The sequence below is a fragment of the Ranitomeya variabilis genome, chromosome 2 (assembly GCF_051348905.1).
Source record: "Ranitomeya variabilis isolate aRanVar5 chromosome 2, aRanVar5.hap1, whole genome shotgun sequence".
Lineage (NCBI taxonomy): Eukaryota > Metazoa > Chordata > Amphibia > Anura > Dendrobatidae > Ranitomeya > Ranitomeya variabilis.
Window position 1 is genome coordinate 842,358,728 of NC_135233.1, and position 26,735 is coordinate 842,385,462.

At 49.4% G+C, this 26,735-nt stretch overlaps 1 protein-coding gene across 1 annotated transcript in view; it reads right to left on the reverse strand.

Annotated features, from left to right (window-relative positions):
* LOC143803966 (cytochrome P450 2K1-like) overlaps positions 1-26,735 on the reverse strand; it is a 271,585-nt gene that overhangs the window by 206,363 nt on the left and 38,487 nt on the right. Inside the window, exon 2 of the mRNA XM_077281717.1 lies at positions 16,929-17,066. Within this exon, the coding sequence (XP_077137832.1) occupies positions 16,929-16,969 (41 nt within the window). The 5' untranslated portion in view covers positions 16,970-17,066. The remainder of the gene's footprint in view (positions 1-16,928; positions 17,067-26,735) is intronic.

A 26,735-nucleotide genomic window follows, 5' to 3' on the forward strand; every position in this document is an offset into this window, starting at 1 on the left:
TAAACCTGTAAAGCTGCAGACAGGTGTAAGAAACACTAATTGGATCTAGTTTGGCGTAAACTTTAATAGAAACTGGTGTGGCCTAAACTAATCTGAACTGGTGTTGTGTGAACTGTATTTATCAAAATCTGAAAGTATCACAGAGTTTTTGTAGCAGTTGCATCGTGGGGGCGTAATCTACTGTGCAAAAGTGGAATCTACAAATATTCTGCGAATACTAGGTGAGAATGTGCAAGGCGGCACAATCCCACAACAAAAATACGATAGTGTGATTACACCTCGACTGCTGCACAGAGGTGTAAACCGACACTAAATGGAAGTATTGTGGTGATTCCAATTAGAGTGCAATCACACACAAAATGCAGGTGGTAGTATTAGGAATTTTTTGTAGCAGTTGCACCGTGGGGGCGTAATCTACGGTGCAAAAGTGAAAGATACAAATATTCTGCTAATACTAGGTAAGAATATTTCCCAATTCCCACTCCACTCCCCTCCCCAGTCCTCACTAAGAGGTATAGGATCACCCAACTAAATAACTTTTGTTCCCTCTATCTATCTATCCAATTCTCAACAGCTGCAGTCTGAACAAAATAAAAGATTGGTGGATGGTGTGCTGAAACAGCAAAAAGACAGGCGCTGCAATCTGCAGAGAATGCAGTAAGCAGACCAGTGTATGCTGCACAGTGACGCTGCTGGCTCCACAGAACTCTGTGCTGGTCTTAAGAAAAAAAGCACAGGGTAGTGAAGCATAGTCAGTGAAGGTACTTTAACACAGGAGGTGTTAAAATAGATAGGACAAAAACGCTAATAGAGACACAATATTTTCTCTCTCTCTCTCTCTCTCTCTAATGACAGAGACAAGCTCTCCCTAAGGCCGGTTTCACACGTCAGTGGCTCCGGTACGTGAGGTGACAGTTTCCTCACGTACCGGAGACACTGACACACGTAGACCCATAAAAATCAATGCATCTGTTCAGATGTCATTGATTTTTTGCGGACCGTGTCTCCGTGTGCCAAACACGGAGACATGTCAGTGTTCGTGGGAGCGCACGTATTACACGGACCCATTAAAGTCAATGGGTCCGTGTAAAACACGGACCTCACACGGACGGTCTCTGTCTGGGGTCCGTGTGCGTGCAGGAGACAGCGCTACAGTAAGCGCTGTCCCCCCCACATGGTGCTGAAGCCGCCATTCATATGTTCCCTGCAGCAGCGTTTGCTGCAGAGAAAATATGAATAATAGTGTTTAAAATAAAGATCTATGTGTCCGCTGCCCTCCCGCCCCCTGTGCGCCCCCCCGCTGTTCAGAAAATACTCACCCACTCCCACGTTGGCTGTCACTCCTTCCTCTCTGCCCCGCGCCTCCTACTATATGCGGTCACGTGGGGCCGCTCATTTACAATCATGAATAGTCGGCTCCGCCCCTATGGGAGGTGAAGCCACATATTCATGACTGTAAATGATCGGCCCCACGTGACCGCATACAGTAGAAGCCGCGGCCAGACCAGGAAGCAGCGAGGGAGGTGGGTAAGTATTTTCTGAACAGCGGGGGGGGGGGGGGGGGGGCGCACAGGGGGTGGGAGGGCGGCGGACACATAGATCTTTATTTTAAACACTATTATTCATATTTTCTCTGCAGCAAACGCTGCTGCAGGGAACATATGAATCGCGGCTTCAGCACGATGCAGGGTACCACACGCGTGGGTACCACACGCTCCGTGTGGTACCCACTCGCCATACGGGCGGCACACGTGTGCCGCACGTATGGCCTACGTGAGTTCCCAGGCACACGGACACGGATAACTCCGGTACCGATTTATTCCGGTACCGGAATTATCTGGACGTGTGGGACAGCCCTAACTGAATTCACAGTAGAGTGAACACAAAATGGCGGCGCCAGCCTTTTATAGTGCCTGATCACAGCCAATCACAGTCATGCCAGTAGTTAAAATGCCTACTAGCGTTTCAGGATGTGCCCACAATTCACAGGCTCTTCATTGGGTGGTTCATGTGTCAGTCACAAGCATTGTGCAAAAAAAAAAAAAACGCACTTCTGATTTCCGATCACATTCAAAGATCGGAATCGGGATTCGGGATTCCGATCATAGTGAAAAATCGGTATAATTCCTATTTTACATGAATGGATCGAGCAATCCTACTCTTGACATGTAAAATGTTGGTGGTTATTTGGTATATTTATGTGTGATAAAAAGTTTGTTTATTCCTGTTGCCAGTTTTGTATCCCGGTTCTCCTCTAGGCTTTTCCTGAAGGTCATCCCTGGGAATGCAGAATGTCTAAGGCTAAGTTCACATTAGCGTTTGAGTCCGCAGTGTGGTGCTGCGGACTTCTTTCCTTAAGTTCTGCCTACTTCCACGTGCATCCTGCGTAACTATCTTTAACATTGGGTACGCACGGACGTGCGTTGTATGCAGATGCGTCCGTATGCGTAATTTTGATGTGCCTGCCGAATACAAGAAAATGCAACTCAAATGCTTATGTGAACCCTGCCAAAGACTCACAAGAACCAGAAAATGCTAGTAGTTGTACCGACCCACCTGTTGTCAATAGTGTTTCTGCACTACACTGTAGGATGCCCCACTGCATATTGTGTATGACCACATAAGCCAGTGGTGGTGCAAAGCTACTAGTTGATCTGCCACGTGCTGAGTGCAAAACAAAACAGATACATGCAGTCTTCATAAAAATCGAGTAAAATCTCCATGATAAAAAGATTTTTGTGTGTGCTTTAAACATGCTGCACATAAAAATGTAATGAAAGATATGATGATTTTTTTTACATGGATAGGACCTTTGTAATACAATGATATTGGATCGCCCCCAAGGGCAGTGGGGTACTCGGTACCGGGTCCTTCGGTTCACAGGGGGATGTCACGGTGGCTGACCCGGTCCGTGGCCCTGGGACGTCCGTGTAAAAGGGAAAGGTCTTTAAAGGGATATATTCGTGACACCACCTGTGGTGTCAGGGTGACTGACGCTGCTTTAAGGGGTCCGCTGGGGTGATGTTATGGCAGCTAGATGGTATACCTTCCCACAGGTGAAGTGTGTCCCCAGGGCTTCCCAGTGTGTAGGATGGTGGATGGTGAGAGGCACAGTGAAGAACGAGGACACAAGGTTGCAGTCTCTTTACCTTTTACTGAAGGCTTTAGCATCCACAGTCCAGAGCACCAGATCACAGGGCAGGCAGAGTCCGGCTGGTTTGGAGGGAAATCCAGAGTCCCCTTGTCCAGGTAGAAATCAGTAGCCTTCCTCTAGCGCCATGTGTTGTAGTCCCTTACTGCTAAGCTTCTCATAAGGTCCACACAGATGTTGTAGATGTTATGTCTCTCTCTGTCCCCCAGATGGATAGGACAAACCCGTATGACCGGTGGCTTGAGGCGTTTTAAGAGTCCTTTATCATGCCCCAGCCTCTAAGGGGTACCACCTTGCCTCCTGAGTGTAGGGGTGGACAGGTAACGTGAAATTAGCTGTCCTGACAGTCTCTGGAGCAAGGCATAAAGGATCGTTGCTCCCTCGGTGTTCCAGCTACCGGGATCCTGCGCCTCAGAAGGAGGCAGCCTGTGTAGGGCTGTTCTACTCTGATATCCACTCTTTTGCTATGACTTCTTCACCCTCTCTACAATACAGTTCTCCTTCAGTGTCTCTTTCTAGAAGCTGCAGCTCTCAGGGCATGCACAGCTCCGTGTCCTTCTGTCTCGATCTCTGTCAGGATCCCACCCTTGTCAGGAACCAACTAACTGAGTGAAGCTCAGCCAGCAACTAACTAACTTCCTCCCCAGGCAACCAGTTTTACCTAAGTGTGAGGAGTGCCCTAATAAATAGGAGCAGAGCTCCCCCTGGTGGCCTGAAGTGCAAAATGTGTTGCATGTTTGTGATACCTGGATTCAGTTGTCCTTCTTTGCCTCAAAACATAATATCACTCTCCCCTAGAGGAGAATGATATTACTGCAATGACCAGGACCCTGGGGCGCTGCAATATAATATGCATGGTGTTTGTGAATCTGATTTAGAGTAACATTTTAACCAGTTTCCCACCTGAGACGTATCCATACATTCCTGAAACCTGGATATGTCCTGGCAATTTTGCACTCACAGAGACTGTCAGCACGCAAATGCCGCCTGGTGTTAGCTGATTCTGACAACTGACACCTGGCACTTATTGGCAGGACTGATCCAGTACAGTTCCCGGCACTTTAACCCACTAAATACTGTGATCAAACTCAATCGCAGCATTTCTGGAGCAGGCAAAAGGAAGAAAGCCCCTCTGCCCTTGGATCGGAGACCCCGCAATGACATTGTGGGGTCCCTATTGTTGTCATGATGACATGTGGGTCACCAGAGCTAGCAAAGTTGCTTGATCATGCTCAGAACATGATCAGCATATCATTCTAATTGGTATCAAATGAAAAAGGGAGTTGAAAAATTGTGGCCAATTCTCTTGATCGATCCAGTTCTTGAACAATATCTTACTCCTTATCCAAACATAACTGCACAACATGCACGCAACTTTAAGGACCATCTTGTCTTCAGCCACTACCAACCATCTAGACAAAATTCTCCATTTGGCTCTTATAGACCACGTTGGGGCTGCGCACCTTGTGGTAACTGTGCAGCATGCCCTAATATTGAACTTGCTTCTACCATTACCAACTCTACTAGTTCTAAGAATTACACCATTACACAGCCTATCAACTGCTCAAACCATGCCATTGAACATGATTTGGGTTGGTTTTTACCGTCCCCTGTCACATGATCGCCGTTATTCACTAAATAGCGGCAATCACACACAAAAAAAGGTCTGTTTATCCAACATACCAGAGGAGAGAGAAATAGAGTCCCCCAAGCCGCCACCAGTACCTCTAACATCCACAGATCCTCCTGCTCTGTCCCGCGACTCTCTGTGTCATTTTCCTGGAAGAAAATGGCGGGCGCACGTACAGTGCACTTGCCGAGATCTGCGGGCTTTTTACCTGGCAACAGTTGGAAATTCTTCCTATTGGTTCATTTTCATCACAGTGATCAAAATAAAAAAATAGTAAATCAATCCCCTTTGTCACCCACTTACATAAAAATAATAAAATACAAAAATTACCGTATATACTCGAGTATAAAAGAGATCACTGCACTCGTATATTTCAAGATGCTTATGCCAAAAGTTTATTCAGATAAAAGTTTGTGCAAATAGCGACAGGCGATAATAATGTTTCGGCCAGCCCGTGGCCTTGATCACAAAATCACTTATACATATAATAACACGTATATTTACATATTTACATAAATTAATGCATGTCAGAAGCTAATATCATGGTAAGGCTTATCCGTCCAAGACCAAGGTGTACATATACGTATATATATATATATATATATATATATATATATATACATACATACATACATATCACATACAGTACATGGAACCCAGGGGGACCTGACATCAAGGAGAATGGCTCGAAGAGATACAATACATAGCGTTGAGGTGAAAAGGGCAAGCGAACATACCCCAAATAGACTTCATTACAGTAAGGACACTGTGTGCTTGCTGAGTCTGGAAAAGGACGCAGTTATGTAACCTGCAACGGATAATACATAGTAAGACTAGATGGGCATTTCCTGAAGGAAATACATGGTGCTTGAACAGCGCTGCCAGCTTTACAGCAGCACTTTTCACACACCGGACCAGGGGGGCCACTTACTTTTCCACACCCGGGTCCAGGGGAGCACTTACTTTTGCACACCCGGGACCGGGGCGCACTTACTTTTGCACACGGGGCCGGGGGCGCGCTTACTTTTGCACACGGGGCCGGGGGCGCGCTTACTTTTGCACACGGGGCCAAGGGCGCCATTACTTTTGCACACGGGGCCGGGGGCGCCATTATTTTTGCACACGGGGCCGGGGGCGTCATTACTTTTGCACACGGGGCCGGGGGCGCCATTACTTTTGCACACGGGGCCGGGGGCGCCATTACTTTTGCACACGGGGCCGGGGGCGCCATTACTTTTGCACACGGGGCCGGGGGCGCCATTACTTTTGCACACGGGGCCGGGGGCGCCATTACTTTTGCACACGGGGCCGGGGGCGCCATTACTTTTGCACACGGGGCCGGGGGCGCCATTACTTTTGCACACGGGGCCGGGGGCGCCATTACTTTTGCACACGGGGCCGGGGGCGCCATTACTTTTGCACACGGGGCCGGGGGCGCCATTACTTTTGCACACGGGGCCGGGGGCGCCATTACTTTTGCACACGGGACCGGGGGCGCCATTACTTTTGCACACGGGGCCGGGGCGCCATTACTTTTGCACACGGGGCCGGGGCGCCATTACTTTTGCACACGGGGCCGGGGGCGCCATTACTTTTGCACACGGGGCCGGGGGCGCCATTACTTTTGCACACGGGGCCGGGGGCGCCATTACTTTTGCACACGGGACCGGGGGCGCCATTACTTTTGCACACGGGACCGGGGGCGCCATTACTTTTGCACACGGGGCCGGGGGCGCCATTACTTTTGCACACGGGGCCGGGGGCGCCATTACTTTTGCACACGGGGCCGGGGGCGCCATTACTTTTGCACACGGGGCCGGGGGCGCGCTTACTTTTGCACACGGGGCCGGGGGCGTGCTTACTTTTGCACACGGGGCCGGGGGCGCGCTTACTTTTGCACACGGGGCCGGGGGCGCGCTTACTTTTGCACACGGGGCCGGGGGCGCGCTTACTTTTGCACACGGGGCCGGGGGCGCGCTTACTTTTGCACACGGGGCCGGGGGCGCCATTACTTTTGCACACGGGGCCGGGGGCGCCATTACTTTTGCACACGGGGCCGGGGGCGCCATTACTTTTGCACACGGGGCCGGGGGCGCCATTACTTTTGCACACGGGGCCGGGGGCGCCATTACTTTTGCACACGGGGCCGGGGGCGCCATTACTTTTGCACACGGGACCGGGGGCGCCATTACTTTTGCACACGGGACCGGGGGCGCCATTACTTTTGCACACGGGGTCGGGGGCGCCATTACTTTTGCACACGGGACCGGGGGCGCCATTACTTTTGCACACGGGGCCGGGGGCGCCATTACTTTTGCACACGGGGCCGGGGGCGCCATTACTTTTGCACACGGGGCCGGGGGCGCGCTTACTTTTGCACACAGGGCCGGGGGCGCGCTTACTTTTGCACACGGGGCCGGGGGCGCACTTACTTTTGCACACGGGGCCGGGGGCGCGCTTACTTTTGCACACGGGGCCGGGGGCGCGCTTACTTTTGCACACGGGGCCGGGGGCGCACTTACTTTTGCACACGGGGGCGCACTTACTTTTGCACACTGGGCCGGGGGCGCACTTACTTTTGCACACGGGGCCGGGGGCGCACTTACTTTTGCACAGGGGGCCGTGTGATAAATGATCATGTCCTAAAATGGATACCGTACATTTGCATAGCTGCCATCTTTGGAAGGTCAAGTTTGGGGTAATGGAAAGTTCGCCATTATTTCCTATGGGAAATTTTTTTTTTTAAATGCGATTTACATAAAATCTACATATCGGATCGACTATAAAAGTCATAGCACACCTGTCCCCATCGAGGGCTTCGAAACGCCGCCTGAACGGGGTCTCTGCGCCGAACGGTTCGGGCCGCATTAATTGCGGAAAACGCGGAGAAGAAGAAGAATAATAATAACTAGATGGGCATTTCCTGAAGGAAATACATGGTGCTTGAACAGCGCTGCCAGCTTTACAGCAGCACTTTTCACACACCGGACCAGGGGGGCCACTTACTTTTCCACACCCGGGTCCAGGGGAGCACTTACTTTTGCACACCCGGGACCGGGGCGCGCTTACTTTTGCACACGGAGCCGGGGGCGTGCTTACTTTTGCACACGGGGCCGGGGCCGCGCTTACTTTTGCACACGGGGCCGGGGGCGCCATTATTTTTGCACACGGGGCCGGGCGCCATTACTTTTGCACACGGGGCCGGGGACGCGCTTACTTTTGCACACGGGGCCGGGGGCGCCATTACTTTTGCACACGGGGCCGGGGGCGCCATTACTTTTGCACACGGGGCCGGGGGCGCCATTACTTTTGCACACGGGGCCGGGGGCGCCATTACTTTTGCACAGGGGGCCGGGGGCGCCATTACTTTTGCACAGGGGGCCGGGGGCGCCATTACTTTTGCACAGGGGGCCGGGGGCGCCATTACTTTTGCACAGGGGGCCGGGGGCGCCATTACTTTTGCACAGGGGGCTGGGGGCGCCATTACTTTTGCACAGGGGGCCGGGGGCGCCATTACTTTTGCACAGGGGGCCGGGGGCGCCATTACTTTTGCACACGGGGCCGGGGGCGCCATTACTTTTGCACACGGGGCCGGGGGCGCCATTACTTTTGCACACGGGGCCGGGGGCGCCATTACTTTTGCACACGGGGCCGGGGGCGCCATTACTTTTGCACACGGGGCCGGGGGCGCCATTACTTTTGCACACGGGGCCGGGGGCGCCATTACTTTTGCACACGGGGCCGGGGGCGCCATTACTTTTGCACACGGGGCCGGGGGCGCCATTACTTTTGCACACGGGGACGGGGGCGCCATTACTTTTGCACACGGGGACGGGGGCGCGCTTACTTTTGCACACGGGGCCGGGGGCGCCATTACTTTTGCACACGGGGCGCCATTACTTTTGCACACGGGGCCGGGGGCGCCATTACTTTTGCACACGGGGCCGGGGGCGCCATTACTTTAGCACACGGGGCCGGGGGCGCCATTACTTTTGCACACGGGGACGGGGGCGCCATTACTTTTGCACACGGGGCCGGGGGCGCCATTACTTTTGCACACGGGGCCGGGGGCGCGCTTACTTTTGCACACGGGGCCGGGGGCGCCATTACTTTTGCACACGGGGCCGGGGGCGCCATTACTTTTGCACACGGGGCCGGGGGCGCCATTACTTTTGCACACGGGGCCGGGGGCGCCATTACTTTTGCACACGGGGCCGGGGGCGCCATTACTTTTGCACACGGGGCCGGGGGCGCCATTACTTTTGCACACGGGGCGCCATTACTTTTGCACACGGGGCGCCATTACTTTTGCACACGGGGCCGGGGGCGCCATTACTTTTGCACACGGGGCCGGGGGCGCCATTACTTTTGCACACGGGGCCGGGGGCGCCATTACTTTTGCACACGGGGCCGGGGGCGCCATTACTTTTGCACACGGGGCCGGGGGCGCCATTACTTTTGCACACGGGGCCGGGGGCGCCATTACTTTTGCACACGGGGCCGGGGGCGCCATTACTTTTGCACACGGGGCCGGGGGCGCCATTACTTTTGCACACGGGGCCGGGGGCGCCATTACTTTTGCACACGGGGACGGGGGCGCGCTTACTTTTGCACACGGGGCCGGGGGCGCGCTTACTTTTGCACACGGGGCCGGGGGCGCGCTTACTTTTGCACACGGGGCCGGGGGCGCGCTTACTTTTGCACACGGGGCCGGGGGCGCGCTTACTTTTGCACACGGGGCCGGGGGCGCGCTTACTTTTGCACACGGGGCCGGGGGCGCGCTTACTTTTGCACACGGGGCCACCATTACTTTTGCACACGGGGCCGGGGGCGCGCTTACTTTTGCACATGGGGCCGGGGGGGCACTTACTTTTCACACACGGGACGAGAGGGTGTCATAGTCACTTTATTCTGATGTTTGACTTTGATAAATGATCATGTCCTAAAATGGACACCGTACATTTGCATAGCTGCCATCTTTGGAAGGTCAAGTTGGGGGTAATGGAAAGTTCGCCATTATTTCCTATGGGAATTTTTTTTTTTAAAATGCGATTTAAATAAAATCTACATATCGGATCGACTATAAAAGTCATAGCACACCTGTCCCCACCGAGGCCTTCGAAACGCCGCCTGAACGGGGTCTCTGCGCCGAGCGGTTCGGGCCGCATTAATTGCGGAAAACGCGGAGAAGAATAATAATAATAAAATATAAGAAATCGGATTACAATATGTTGCTTGAACCTAGGAGGTTCAAGCACCATAATAATAATAATAATAATAATAAAATATAAGAAATCGGATTACAATATGTTGCTTGAACCTAGGAGGTTCAAGCACCATAATTATTATGGGTGGGACCAGAAGTGATATAACTCATCCCTTGCAACTTTGGCAATGCCCCCACAAACAAGGGTGGGAGAAATATAGCTCTTGCATAGCAATCTTACTATACGAGTGCAGTGATCTCTTTTGTACATGATTTATGGGACTTAAAGCCCCTTTCACTGGCACCGTGAACCACATAGATTGAGTGCTAGCTTTTCATATACTTTTATACTCGAGTATATGCCGACCTGAGTATAAGCCGACCCCCCTAATTTTGCCACAAAAAACTGGGAAAACTTAATGACTTGAGTATAAGCCTAGGGTGGGAAATGCAGCAGCTACCGGTAAATGTCAAAAGTAAAAATGCTCCATAAAGTTTATGATGGCCCCATAAGATGCTCCATATTAAAATATGCCCCATATAATCCTGCATAAAGGTTAATAATGGCCCCAAAAGATGCTCCATAGACACATTTGCCCAATATAATGCTGCACAAATGTTGATTATGGCCCCATAAGATGCTCCATAAAGATATTTGACCCATACAGTGCTGCACAAACCTTGATTATGGCCCCATAAGATGCTCCATAAAGATATTTGCCCCATATAGTGCTGCACAAGCGTTATGGCCCCATAAGATGCTCCATACAGACTCTTGCCCCATATAGTGCTGCACAAACGTTGATTATGGCCGCATAAGATGCTCCATACAGACACTTGCCCCATATAGTGCTGCACAAACGTTAATTATGGTCCCATACAGACACTTGCCCCATATAGTGCTGCACAAACGTTATGGGCCCATAAGATGCTCCATACAGACACTTGCCCCATTTGCTGCTGCTGTGATTAAAAAAAAAAATCACATACTCACCTCTCCGTCGCTCAGGCCCCCGGCACTTGCAATATTCACCTGACTTCGTTCCAGCGCCGCTCCATCTTCAGCGTCTTCTGCATTGACGTTCAGGCAGAGGGCGCGCACTAACCACATAACCGCGCCCTCTGACCTGAGCGACACTGCAGAAGACGCTGAAGACGGAGCGGCAGCGGAACGAGGAGCAGGTGAATATTGCGCAGTGCTCCCCCACCCCATTATACTCACCTGCTCCTGGCGTTGTGCAGTCCCTGCTTCCCCGGAGCCGCAGCTTCTCCCTGTACTGAGCGGTCACTGTTACCGCTCATTACAGTAATTAATATGCAGCTCCACCCCTATGGGAGGTAGAGCCGCATATTCATTACTGAAATGAGCGGTACCATGTGACCGCTCAGCACAGGAAGAAGCTGGGGCGCCGGGCAGCCAGGGACCTCCAGGGACCTGCAGGGATCGTGCCAGTAGCAGGTGAGTATAATTAGACAGCCCCCACTCCACCTCCCCTGCCGACCCCTGGGTATGACTCGAGTATAAACCGAGAGGGGGATTTTCAGCCCAAAAAAATGGGCTGAAAATCTCAGCATATACTCAAGTATATACGGTATACAGTTAGCAGTAGGGTTGAGGTTAGAGCTGGGGTTAGAGCTGTGGTTAGGGTTGTGATGGGGTAGGGTTGTGGTTAGGGTGGGGTTTTGTTGAGGTTAGGGTTGGGTTGTGGTTAGGGTTGTGTTGGGGTTAGGGTTCTGTTGTGGTTAGGGTTGTGGTTAGAGTTATGGGTGTGTTGGGGTTATGATTGGGTTTATGGCTGTGTTAGGGTTGGAGCTAGAATTTAGGGGGTTCCACTGTTTAGGCAGATCAGGGGGTCTCGAAACCAGACATGGTGTCTGCTATTGATTCAATTTTGTGTTCAAAAAGTCAAACAGTGCTCCCTTTCTTCTGAGCCCTGCCATGCACCTAAACAGGTGATTTTCATCATCATGGGTGACTTCAACATCCCCATTGATACCCTTCAGTCAACAGCCTCAAAACTTCTGTCTGTTACCTCATCCTTTGGACTTACTCAGTGGTCCTCCGCAGCCACCCACACAGGCGGACATACATTAGACCTGGTATTCACCCGTCTCTGCTCTCTATCTAACTTCACCACCACCCCTCTCCCTCTATCCAACCACCATCTGCTCACATTCTCATCCCTGTCCCTGCTCACCGGTCATCCATGTCCAGCAACATGCGCACCCCCGCAGAAACCTTGCACACCTAGACACCCACACACTCTCTGACTCCATCCTACCACTGGCATCCATATCCTGACTCCATGACAGACACTGCCACTGCTTTCTATAATGCCACTCTCGCATCAGCTATTGACACGGTTGCCCCTCTCGTCCATGGCAGAGTGCGACGTATCAATAGACAACCTTGGCACAATAACACCACTAAAAAGCTCAGGTAAGTGTCCAGGGTTGCGGAGCGGCACTGGAAGAAAACACACTCGTAAGATGACTTCACTGTATTGAAACAAGCAACACTCGCTATTAAATCTGCTCTCACCTCAGCGAAACAGGCTTATTTCACAACCCTCGTATCTTTCCCTATGCTACAACCCCAAACAGTTATTCAAATCCTTTAACTCCCTCCTGGGCCCCCCACTGCCCCCTCCAAGCTCCCTCATCTCTGCTGAGGACTTTGCCACGCACTTTAAAAATAGGATCGACCAAACAAGGCAAGTCTTCACTGTTCAACCACCACAACCCCTTTGTATACCAGACCAATGCCCAAACCCCATAACCTCCCTATCCAACATCACTGAAGGGGGGCCTAATTGTCTCCTCTCCAAATCGCACCTCACCACCTGTGCGCTCGACCCCATCCCATCCCACCTCCTCCCCAACCTCACCACCACACTTATCCCATCCCTAACCCACCTCTTCAACCTGTCACTAACTTCTGGCACCTTCTCTTCTGCTTTCAAACATGCCACAATCACGCCTATCCTTAAAAAGCCAACCCTCGATCCAATTGCTATGTCCAGCTATCGCCCAATATCGCTGCTCCCATTCGCTTCCAAACTCCTGGAGCAGCACGTCCACGCTGAACTTTCCTCCCACCTCTCATCTAACTTGCTCTTTGACAATCTACAATCTGGTTTCTGCCCCCATCACTCAACTGAGACAGCCCTGACCAAAATCACGAACGACCTACTTACCGCCAAAGCTAATGGACAATACTCTGTACTCCTCCTTCTAGACCTGTCCTCTGCTTTCGACACAGTTGACCACTGCCTCCTACTGCAGATCCTCTCCTCCTTTGGCGTCAAAGACCTTGCCCTATCCTGGATCTCCTCGTACCTTTCCAATGGCACATTCAGCGTCTCCCAATCCCACACTACCTCCTCATCCCACCTTCTCTCTGTTGGAGTCCACCAAGGCTCTGTTCTAGGACCCCTACTCTTCTCAATCTATACACTTGGCTTGGGACAACTCATAAAGTCCCATGGATTCCAGTACCACCTCTATGCTGATGACACTCAGATCTACCTCTCTGGCCCAGACGTCACCGCTTTGCTATCCAGAATCCCAGAGTGCTTATCAGCCATATCCTCCTTCTCCTCTCGCTTCCTCAAACTCAATGTGGACAAATCTGAACTCATCATCTTTCCTCCATCCCATAGATATTCCTCACCTGACCTATCTATCGCAATCAATGACATCATGCTTTCCCCTGGAAGTCTGCTGCCTTGGAGTAACCTTCGACTCTGCCCTGTCCTTCAAACCGCACATCCAAGCTCTTTCCACCTCCTGTCGCCTCCAGCTCAAAAATATCTCCAGAATCCGTCCTTTCCTCAACCGCCATTCTACTAAAATGCTTGTGCATGCCCTCATCATCTCCCGCCTTGACTACTGCAACATATTTTTCTGTGGCCTCCCTGCAAACACCCTTGCACCTCTCCAGTCCATCCTTAACTCTGCTGCGCGACTAATTCATCTCTCTCCTCGCTACTCCTCTGCTTCCCCCCTCTGCAAATCTCTTCACTGGCTCACATTCCCTCAGCGTATCCAGTTCAAATTACTAATACTGACCTACAAAGCCATCCATAACCTGTCTCCTCCATATATCTCTGAACTAATCTCCCGATATCTTCCCTCACGTAATCTCCGATCCTCCCAAGACCTCCTTCTCTCCTCCACACTTATTCGCTCCTCATCCAATCGCCTCCAAGACTTCTCTCGAATATCCCCCATCCTCTGGATTTCTCTGCCACAACACGTCCGACTATCAACAACATTCGGATCCTTCAGACGGAACCTGAGAACCCATCTCTTCAGGAAAGCCTACAGCCGGCACTGACCCCGCGGCCTCCTCATCACTACCGAAGCTACCGCCTCACCAACACCGGAGCTCCTGCAACCCTCAACCTACTGTCTCCTTCCCCGTAATCCTGTAGAATGTAAGCCCGCAAGGGCAGGGTCCTCACCCCTCTGTATCAGTCTGTCATTGTTAGTTTGGTTACTGTAAGTGATATCTGTAACTTGTATGTAACCCCTTCTCATGTACAGCACCATGGAATCAATGGTGCTATATAAATAAATAATAATAATAATTTTCCCAACATATGGGGTATCGGTGTACTCAGGAGAAATTGCACAACAAATTTTGTGGTCCATTTTCTCCTGATATTCTTGCGAAAATAAAAAATTTGGGTCCAAATACATTTTTTATGAAAAACGTTAAATGTTAATTTTTTCCTTCCATATTGCTTTAGTTCTCATGAAGCACCTGAAGGGTTAATAGACTACTTGAATGTGGTTTTGAGCACATTGAGGGGTGCAGTTTTTAGAATGGAGTCACATTTGGGTCTTTTCTATCATATTGACTGCTCCAAGTCACTTCAAATGTGATGTGGTCCCTAAAAAATGGTTTTGTACATTTTGTTGGAAAAATTAGAGATCTCTAGTCAATTTTACCCCTTATAACTTCCTAACAAAAAAATTATGTTTCCAAAATTGTGCTGATGTAAAGTAGACATGTGGAAAATGTTATTTATTCTCATTCAAACTGTATTGCTTTTTTAATACTCAACAAAAACAATCATAACAACAGGTTCATACAGATACACACCATAAGGCATATTAGCTACTGAAATAGAGAATTATATATACACAAGATTTGCTCAATATTATTTCTCAATCTAACTCCCCCTAGGGGACACTGTACCATTAACCATAGATATATCACAAAAAGGTGAGATGAAAGAATGCACTGATCTCGACCTTGGTACTTTAATAAAACGTCTTTTATTTAGAAAAATTCCTTATTAAAACAACATATTACTACTATTACAAAAAAGGGTACTGGAACCACAAAAGGAGGGACAACTCTGCCATAGGTCAACCCAAATTACAAGCTGGCTAATACATAAAATGTTTTAATGGCTGCCACAACTGTATAGCTTTTATGGATAAGTCATATGATTTAATAATACTAGGGGTGAATTCGTATATTTGCCCATGCGGGCACATCATGACCTAGGTAGCTACACGCTAATCCTCTTAGTATCAAAAGGTATTCCCCACGTAAAAAAGCATACGTTGTCTAAATATAATAAGGCATACCTCTTTATTAGCCACACAGGGATGATCCTCGGCGTCCCTCTGCCCCGACACGTGTTTCACACTGCTTCTTCAGGAGGCGTGTCTGGGCAGGGGATTAGCCGGCTTAAATATAGTACACATGGTGATGATTGGGCCCCGGAACTAATGTTAACTTCAATACGGTGGTGTATTGTGACTATCATACTGTGCGCCGCTGCCCGCATTACATGGGTGTACGGAAACAGGAAACTCCTCCTGATTGCCGCCTTCTATTCTAGTGTACGGACTTCCCAGCGCAGAGGGCATTACGGCGCTTGCGCGAATTGACGGCATCCTGTAACCATGGGAGATCCAGGTCCCGGTCATGGGGTCAGAGGCGGCAGGTTTTGCGTAAGCATATCACTGCGTCCTCGTTTCCCCAGCGACCGTTCTCTGTTCTCCACAGGTCCACGATCCGCGCAAGCGCACTGCCCCTTATTGGAAGATAAGAAAAAGGAAGATAGAACGAGGAACAAAAAGAACAAAAAAAACACAGAAATTAATTTGTGTTCATGTTCGTCTCCTCATCTAACCTTAGCGAGATGGGATACTATAATAGTAATAGTAATTCTACATTCAGAATTAAAAAGGACTCCCGTAAGGGGCCCACTAAAATTATAAAAAATCTATTCGTGATACGTGCAATCAATTGAATGCCTAAATTACATAGTGAGACCCACTGGGGGCCAGAGATATGATAAAAAGTGAAAAATGTTGGAAAAAAAAACCCTATTTAAAACATCAATACCTGCTCATTTAATATGAATATGTGATATATGAACCCTCTAAGAAAAAGCCTCTGTGTAAATAAGGGGCCTATCCCAGAGAGCCCTTTGATAGAAGATATAGCTGCATATACCATGACTTTTTATATATAGTTGACCCTACTAGCATGGTACCTAGACCTATATCCACTAGAAACCTAATGCGTGCGTATATGTATAAATGTGAGTGTAATTAAATGACGCAATATTTTCTTATTGCCAAATATATGTGTTTGTAATTAGCCGTGCATTGCTATATCTATCACCTATTTGTTAAAGCATTCCACCCTATTGGCAAAACAGGGTTTCTGCATAAACAGATCGTGCTCATAATATGTAAACATGTGCATGTAATATCAGTATGATTAAAATTAAAATTAAGACCCTACAGCCCATGCATATGAAAATAAACTAAATATGAACGTGCTCCCCCATTCCTAAAATCCCAACCCATGTATAGTATGTCATTATACAAGCAAACACTATACATAGATTAAAGTAGTATCCCAAGTCCCTAGGTAGTGCCATGAGTTAAAATAATTTATACACAATTACTGGGTCCTCCTTGATCTCTTGAGTTTCAACGATTTCTTCATCTTGATATTTTAAATGTCCTTAAGATGTCTCACTTCATCATTTCCGGAGTTTTAGGTACCCAGATGGATATTTTTGAAAGTAGTTAGATGTATAAATCTAAGATGCAAAAAAACATAAATCATAAATTTAGTGGGCCCCTTACGGGAGTCCTTTTTAATTCTGAATGTAGAACTTGCTATTATAGTATCCCATCTCGCTAAGGTTAGATGAGGAGACGAACATGAACACAAATTAATTTCTGTGGTTTTTTTGTTCCTCGTTCTATCTTCCTTTTTCTTATCTTCCAATAAGGGGCAGTGCGCTTGCGCGGATCGTGGACCTGTGGAGAACAGAGAACGGTCGCTGGGGAAACGAGGACGCAGTGATATGCTTACGCAAAACCTGCCGCCTCTGACCCCATGACCGGGACCTGGATCTCCCATGGTTACAGGATGCCGTCAATTCGCGCAAGCGCCGTAATGCCCTCTGCGCTGGGAAGTCCGTACACTAGAATAGAAGGCGGCAATCAGGAGGAGTTTCCTGTTTCCGTACACCCATGTAATGCGGGCAGCGGCGCACAGCATGATAGTCACAATACACCACCGTATTGAAGTTAACATTAGTTCCAGGGCCCAATCATCACCATGTGTACTATATTTAAGCCGGCTAATCCCCTGTCCAGACACGCCTCCTGAAGAAGCAGTGTGAAACACGTGTCGGGGCAGAGGGACGCCGAGGATTATCCCTGTGTGGCTAATAAAGAGGTATGCCTTATTATATTTAGACAACGTATGCTTTTTTACGTGGGGGAATACCTTTTGATACTAAGAGGATTAGCGTGTAGCTACCTAGGTCATGATGTGCCCGCATGGGCAAATATACGAATTCACCCCTAGTATTATTAAATCATATGACTTATCCATAAAAGCTATACAGTTGTGGCAGCCATTAAAACATTTTATGTATTAGCCAGCTTGTAATTTGGGTTGACCTATGGCAGAGTTGTCCCTCCTTTTGTGGTTCCAGTACCCTTTTTTGTAATAGTAGTAATATGTTGTTTTAATAAGGAATTTTTCTAAATAAAAGACGTTTTATTAAAGTACCAAGGTCGAGATCAGTGCATTCTTTCATCTCACCTTTTTGTGATATATCTATGGTTAATGGTACAGTGTCCCCTAGGGGGAGTTAGATTGAGAAATAATATTGAGCAAATCTTGTGTATATATAATATTGCTGGCTGTTGTTCAAACAGAGCTCATCAATATGGATCACAAAGCCAAAGAAAGCTTTTGGCAAGCGAAAGCATTAAACATGTTCAAGAAAGGGGCTGGTTCTTCATCTACTACCTCTTCCTACAATCAACAGGAGAATGTCAAAAAATACAAGAATGCATTACATAAAAAACTTAAAGTGTGGTGGACAAAAGTTACCCTGGAAAATTATGCAGCGCCCCAGAGTCCTGGTCGTTGCAGTACTGTGGCTCCGCCGCTAAGGGGGGCTATGGTACGTTTGAAGGCACTGAAGGAGTTCATCTGACCAGGTATCACATACACCAATACATTTCACAGTCGGGCCTCTAGGGGGAGCTGTTGTGAATTTGGATTCTGGGCTCCCCCGGTGGCTACTGGTGGAATTGAACTGGTGTCTTCATCTTCTCTGTTCACCTGTTCCCATCAAGATGTGGGAGTCGCTATATAACCTTGCTGCTCTGTTAGTTGCTTGCCGGTCAACAATGTTATCAGAAGCCTCTCTGTGCTTGTTCCTGCTCCTAGACAACTACTAGATAAGTTGGACTCTTGTCCATGTTTGTTTTTGCATTTTTGTTCCAGTTCACAGCTGTAGTTTCGTTACTGTGTCTGGAAAGCTCTTGTGAACAGGAATTGCCACTCTGGTGTTATGAGTTAATGCCAGAGTTTTAAAGTAATTTCTGGATGGTGTTTTTGATAGGCTTTTCAGCTGACCATGAAAGTGTCCTTTCTGTCTTCTGCTATGTAGTAAGTGGACCTCAAATTTGCTAAACCTATTTTCATACTACGTTTGTTATTTCATCTCAACTCACCGCCAATACATGTGGGGGGCCTCTGTCTCCTTTCGGGGTATTTCTCTAGAGGTGAGCTAGGACTAATATTTTCCTCTGCTAGCTTTATTTAGTCCTCCGGCTGGTGCTGGGCATCTAGAATCAACGTAGGCATGCTACCCGGCCACTGCTAGTTGTGCGTTAGGTTTAGTTCATGGTCAGCTCAGTTCCCATCTTCCAAGAGCTAGTTCCTATATATGCTTATGCTATGTTCTCTTGCCATTGAGATCATGACAGTTTGACCGGCCCACAAAGTGTTAATTGTTTGGGCTGAAGCAGGAGAAAAAGAAGTGTTGAAGGGAAATTTTTTTTTTTTTTTTTTTTCCCCCTCAGAGTTTTCTGCCTAGCCCTTAATTGCTGTCTAGCTGCTTCTTACCTCCTCTTAACCCTTGAATGGCTCTGTGTCCACCTGTTTGTAATGGATCTTCAGAGTGTAACTGCAGGTTTGAATAATCTCGCCACGAAGGTACAAAATTTGCAAGATTTTGTTTGTCATGCACCTGTATCTGAGCCGAGAATTCCTTTGCCGGAATTTTTCTCGGGGAATAGATCCGGGTTTCAGAATTTTCGAAATAATTGCAAATTATTTTTGTCCCTGAAATCTCGCTCTGCCGGAGACCCTGCACAGCAGGTCAGGATTGTGATTTCCTTGCTCCGGGGCGACCCTCAAGACTGGGCTTTTTCATTGACACCAGGGGATCCTGCGTTGCTCAATGTGGATGCGTTTTTTCTGGCCTTGGGGTTGCTTTATGACGAACCTCATTTGGAGCTTCAGGCAGAAAAAACTTTGATGTCCCTATCTCAGGGGCAAGATGAAGCGGAAATTTACTGCCAAAGATTCCGTAAATGGTCTGTGCTTACTCAGTGGAATGAGTGCGCCCTGGCGGCGACTTTCAGAGAGGGTCTCTCTGATGCCATTAAGGATGTTATGGTGGGGTTCCCTGTGCCTGCGGGTCTGAATGAGTCCATGACAATGGCTATTCAGATCGATAGGCGTTTGCGGGAGCGCAAACCAGTGCACCATCTGGCGGTGTCCACTGAGAAGTCGCCAGAGAGTATGCAGTGTGATAGAATTCTGTCCCGAAGCGAGCGGCAGAATTTTAGACGGAAAAATGGGTTGTGTTTCTATTGTGGTGATTCTACTCATGTTATATCAGCATGCTCTAAGCGCACTAAAAAGCTTGGTAAATCTGTTTCCATTTGCACCTTACCGTCTAAATTTATTCTATCTGTGACCCTGATTTGCTCTTTGTCATCTATTACCACGGACGCCTATGTCGACTCTGGCGCCGCTTTGAGTCTTATGGATTGGTCCTTTGCCAAACGCTGTGGGTATGATTTAGAGCCTTTGGAGACTCCTATTCCTCTGAAGGGGATTGACTCCACCCCATTGGCTAATAATAAACCACAATACTGGACACAAGTAACTATGCGTATTAATCCGGATCACCAGGAGATTATTCGCTTTCTGGTGCTGAATAATCTACATGATGATTTGGTGCTAGGATTGCCTTGGCTGCAATCTCACAACCCAGTCCTCGACTGGAGAGCTATGTCTGTGTTGAGCTGGGGATGTAAGGGGGCTCATGGGGATGTACCTGTGGTTTCCATTTCATCATCCATTCCCTCTGAAATTCCTGAGTTCCTGTCTGACTATCGTGACGTCTTTGAAGAATCCAAGCTTGGTTCGTTACCTCCGCACCGAGAGTGCGATTGTGCCATAGATTTAATCCCGGGTAGTAAATACCCAAAGGGTCGTTTATTTAATCTGTCTGTGCCTGAACATGCTGCTATGCGAGAATATATAAAGGAGTCCTTGGAAAAGGGACATATTCGTCCATCGTCATCTCCCTTAGGAGCCGGTTTTTTCTTTGTGTCAAAAAAAGACGGCTCTTTGAGACCATGTATTGATTATCGGCTTTTGAATAAAATCACTGTTAAATATCAATACCCATTGCCGTTGCTGACTGATTTGTTTGCTCGCATAAAGGGGGCCAAGTGGTTCTCTAAGATTGACCTTCGTGGGGCGTATAATTTGGTGCGAATCAGGCAGGGGGATGAGTGGAAAACCGCATTTAATACGCCCGAGGGCCACTTTGAGTATTTAGTGATGCCTTTTGGTCTTTCTAATGCTCCGTCAGTTTTCCAGTCCTTTATGCATGATATTTTTCGCGATTATTTGGATAAATTTATGATTGTGTATCTGGATGATATTCTGATTTTTTCGGATGACTGGGACTCTCATGTCCAGCAAGTCAGGAGGGTTTTTCAGGTTTTGCGGTCTAATTCTTTGTGTGTGAAGGGTTCTAAGTGTGTTTTTGGGGTACAGAGGATTTCCTTTTTGGGATATATTTTTTCCCCCTCTTCCATTGAAATGGATCCTGTCAAGGTTCAAGCTATTTGTGATTGGACGCAGCCCTCTTCTCTTAAGAGTCTTCAGAAATTTTTGGGCTTTGCTAACTTTTATCGTCGATTTATTGCTGGTTTTTCGGATATTGCTAAGCCATTGACCGATTTGACTAAGAAGGGTGCTGATGTTGCTGATTGGTCCCCTGATGCTGTGGAGGCCTTTCGGGAGCTTAAGCGCCGTTTTTCCTCTGCCCCTGTGTTGCGTCAGCCTGATGTTGCTCTACCTTTTCAGGTTGAGGTCGACGCTTCTGAGATCGGAGCTGGGGCAGTGTTGTCGCAGAAAAGTTCTGACTGCTCCGTGATGAGGCCTTGTGCCTTCTTTTCCCGTAAATTTTCGCCCGCTGAGCGGAATTATGATGTTGGGAATCGGGAGCTTTTGGCCATGAAGTGGGCTTTTGAGGAGTGGCGCCATTGGCTTGAGGGGGCCAGACATCAGGTGGTGGTATTGACTGACCACAAAAATTTGATTTATCTTGAGACCGCCAGGCGCCTGAATCCTAGACAGGCGCGCTGGTCATTATTTTTCTCTCGGTTTAATTTTGTGGTGTCATACCTACCGGGTTCTAAGAATGTTAAGGCGGATGCCCTTTCTAGGAGTTTTGAGCCTGACTCGCCTGGTAACTCTGAGCCCACAGGTATCCTTAAGGATGGAGTGGTATTGTCAGCCGTTTCTCCAGACCTGCGGCGGGCCTTGCAGGAGTTTCAGGCGGATAGACCTGATCGTTGCCCACCTGATAAACTGTTTGTTCCTGATGATTGGACCAGTAGGGTCATCTCTGAGGTTCATTCTTCTGCGTTGGCAGGTCATCCTGGCATTTTTGGTACCAGGGATTTGGTGGCAAGGTCCTTCTGGTGGCCTTCCCTGTCACGAGATGTGCGAGGCTTTGTGCAGTCTTGTGACGTTTGTGCTCGGGCCAAGCCTTGTTGTTCTCGGGCTAGTGGATTGTTGTTGCCCTTGCCTATTCCTAAGAGGCCTTGGACGCACATCTCGATGGATTTTATTTCAGATCTGCCTGTTTCTCAGAAGATGTCTGTCATCTGGGTGGTGTGTGACCGTTTTTCTAAGATGGTCCATTTGGTTCCTCTGCCCAAGTTGCCTTCTTCTTCCGAGTTGGTTCCTCTGTTTTTTCAAAATGTTGTTCGTTTGCATGGTATTCCTGAGAATATCGTTTCTGACAGAGGGACCCAATTCGTGTCTAGATTTTGGCGGGCATTCTGTGCTAGGATGGGCATAGATTTATCTTTTTCGTCCGCTTTCCATCCTCAGACGAATGGCCAGACCGAGCGGATTAATCAGACCCTGGAGACATATCTGAGGTGTTTTGTGTCTGCTGACCAGGATGATTGGGTTGTTTTTTTGCCATTGGCGGAGTTCGCTCTCAATAATCGGGCCAGCTCTGCCACTTTGGTGTCCCCGTTTTTCTGTAATTCGGGGTTTCATCCTCGATTTTCCTCTGGTCAGGTGGAATCTTCGGATTGTCCTGGAGTGGATGCTGTGGTGGAGAGATTGCATCAGATCTGGGGGCAGGTGGTGGACAATTTGAGGTTGTCCCAGGAGAAGACTCAGCTTTTTGCCAACCGCCATCGTCGTGTTGGTCCTCGGCTTTCTGTTGGGGATTTGGTGTGGTTGTCTTCTCGTTTTGTCCCTATGAGGGTCTCTTCTCCTAAGTTTAAGCCTTGGTTTATCGGCCCGTATAAGATATTGGAGATTCTTAACCCTGTTTCCTTCCGTTTGGACCTCCCTGCATCCTTTTCTATTCATAACGTTTTTCATCGGTCATTATTGCGCAGGTATGAGGTACCGGTTGTGCCTTCCGTTGAGCCTCCTGCTCCGGTGTTGGTTGAGGGTGAGTTGGAGTACGTTGTGGAGAAAATCTTAGACTCTCGTGTTTCCAGACGGAGACTCCAGTATCTGGTCAAGTGGAAGGGATACGGCCAGGAGGATAATTCTTGGGTGAATGCATCTGATGTTCATGCCTCCGATCTGGTTCGTGCCTTTCATAGGGCCCATCCTGATCGCCCTGGTGGTTCTGGTGAGGGTTCGGTGCCCCCTCCTTGAGGGGGGGATACTGTTGTGAATTTGGATTCTGGGCTCCCCCGGTGGCTACTGGTGGAATTGAACTGGTGTCTTCATCTTCTCTGTTCACCTGTTCCCATCAAGATGTGGGAGTCGCTATATAACCTTGCTGCTCTGTTAGTTGCTTGCCGGTCAACAATGTTATCAGAAGCCTCTCTGTGCTTGTTCCTGCTCCTAGACAACTACTAGATAAGTTGGACTCTTGTCCATGTTTGTTTTTGCATTTTTGTTCCAGTTCACAGCTGTAGTTTCGTTACTGTGTCTGGAAAGCTCTTGTGAACAGGAATTGCCACTCTGGTGTTATGAGTTAATGCCAGAGTTTTAAAGTAATTTCTGGATGGTGTTTTTGATAGGCTTTTCAGCTGACCATGAAAGTGTCCTTTCTGTCTTCTGCTATGTAGTAAGTGGACCTCAAATTTGCTAAACCTATTTTCATACTACGTTTGTTATTTCATCTCAACTCACCGCCAATACATGTGGGGGGCCTCTGTCTCCTTTCGGGGTATTTCTCTAGAGGTGAGCTAGGACTAATATTTTCCTCTGCTAGCTTTATTTAGTCCTCCGGCTGGTGCTGGGCATCTAGAATCAACGTAGGCATGCTACCCGGCCACTGCTAGTTGTGCGTTAGGTTTAGTTCATGGTCAGCTCAGTTCCCATCTTCCAAGAGCTAGTTCCTATATATGCTTATGCTATGTTCTCTTGCCATTGAGATCATGACAGGGAGCTAAGGGTACTATTCATTAGGCCACTCCTCACATACTGGTAAAACTGGGGGTCAGGCAGGAAGTTAGGCAGAACGCTGACTGGGTTGGAACCAGGCAACACCTTGTGGCAGAGGGTGTTGCAGGGGAAGATTCGGTAGGGTCCCTGTCAGGGGTGGGATCCTGACAGAGGCCTGGCAAGCAGAGAGAAAGCTACGGGACCGCGCCTGCACTTCATAGCGGCGGTGCCCTAAGAAAGGACAAGAAGCGAGATTTATTGTGCTGAGTGAGAAACGAGATCAAAGCAAGAAGGAGAATACCAGTAGGAGTCGTGCTGTAAGATCGAGGCAACATCCTACTGAGGCGTAAACAACCGGCGGCCGGAACGCCGAGGAGGTACAGAGCTCTAAGCCATACTTCAAACCAATGGCAGGACAGTCAGTCACAGGCGGGCTGTCTCACTTAAATCACCTACGCAGACATAGGGGGCAACCTGTGGAGAGGGGCGACTCTAGGGTCCCGGAAGAGCTCCAAGCCTACCCGTCATACGGGTGCGTCCCAACCATAACACCTGGGAGGGACGGAAGATTAGCAGAAGATCATCTAATCGAGTTGTGAGGGAACACGAGAAACAGACACAACAGTTGTGGGGACTATCCCGTAAGCTCAGCAGGGGAGGACCACAACACATAGCGCTAGAAGGAAGGCACAGATTTCCACCTGCAAAGGGAACTCTGGAGGTGCCATCGGACCGGCCGGACTTGCGCAGCCTGGTTAACCGTATTCCGGATTGAGGACTTTGAGACCTTCAGTAAAGAGGTAAAGAGACTGCTACCTGGTGTCCTCGTTATTGACTGCGACCGGCACTACACTACCCCCCATCATCCACATCTATTACTGTACGCCCCTCAGCAGGGTCACGGACCGGGTCTAGCCACCGTGACAACCCCAGAGCAGAGACTCAGAGGCCCGGTACCGGGTACCCCTCGGCCCTGCGGCAGTGGGGGCGCTACAATTTGGCGTCACGAACAGGATCTACTTAAGCCTGAAGAATCAGGTCATGTGTGCCTTGGAACTGTGATTTATTATACTTGGACTGTGATTTATTGCAAAGACTGTGTCCGCCGCCATTACAGCGCTGAGGAGAGCGCAGGAGAAGAAGAGGGGCGTGGAGTAGGCGTAGACAAGCTGGAGAGCGCGAACGACGATGGCCGCCCAGTCTAAATATTTCTGTACCGTGAGGACGTGTCCGTCAGCAGCCGAGATCTGCCTCCTGATTCTCAATGGAGGGCGGAGACAACGAAAACGAAACCGCCCACGAATGAGAGCGGGAAAAGGATCAGGAAGCGACTCACGTGGAGGACGCCATGGCCAGCAGCTCAGAACCCGAATGTGGGGTAGAAGCAGAAGTCTCCCCCAACTACCCGGACGAGTACCGCAGCCAATTCTCCACGGACAACGCTGATCTTTTGCAGGCTGAGATGGGAGACTTGATCCACCAGCTCCTTCAGCTGAACGCGAAGGCCCAGGCTCCACACCAGGTAGCGCCGGAAGGAAGTCCTTTGACATCGGACCCTGTACCACTACCGGAGTTGCTGCTGAGGCCCTCGCCGACACCGCCAGCGGAACCCGCCACGGAGGAGGAACCTGCATTGGCTGGTGAGTCCGTCGACTTTGTCCCGCCGGCGGAGGACTTGTTAATAGGCCCCGTAGCGGCACCCCCTCTCCCTGGGACCCGTAGACTCCAACGCCTTTTACCATGGGAGGAGGCAACGGGCATGGAACACCGCCTGAAGACCCCGATCGCGCCAACCACCCTGTTGTGTGAGACCCGTGCGGAGCGCACGGTATGCCGCTGGGTGAACCCAGGATCCGACCTCATGGGGTTCCCCGGGGTGAAGACACGGGAAGGGGAGATGGTGCAGGCCCTGAGCTGGGAGAAATACCAGGCCCAGCTGGAACAGCAGTGGAAGGAGAAGGAAAAGGAGTACCAGGCCGGGCTGGAGGCCTACCATCAGAAAGACCTGGCGGTCAAGGACCGGGCCCGCAAGGACCCCACCGCTCACCAGGCCCCGCGCAGGCAGGGCATCATCACCACCTTCAAGCTCCGCGGAGGCTGGGGCTTCATCAAAGAGCCGGGTCTGTATGCGGAGGTGTTTGTAAACCGAAGGGATGTTGAGTCGCATCTCAGAGAGGGCCACCCAGACCGGGATCTCTACCCGGGGGATGAAGTCTCGTACACCAGGCACTTTGGGGAAAAGGGGTGGTTTGCCCTGAATGTTCGCAAGAGGCAGACCCCTGTGAAACCCCCGATTAAGGTGCCAGTGAAGCTAACCCCTGTAGCCAAGGTGCCCCCTTGTGGTCAGCCCATGGTCATTACCAGGACCACCGAGGTCACCCCCACGTGCACTATGGTCAAGACCACGACATGCAGCATTGTCACCTCCACCACCCTCGTGGCCAAGGAGGCGCCTCTTCCGGTGGGTGGTGCCCGTGCTGCTCCAGAACTGAAGACAGTGGGT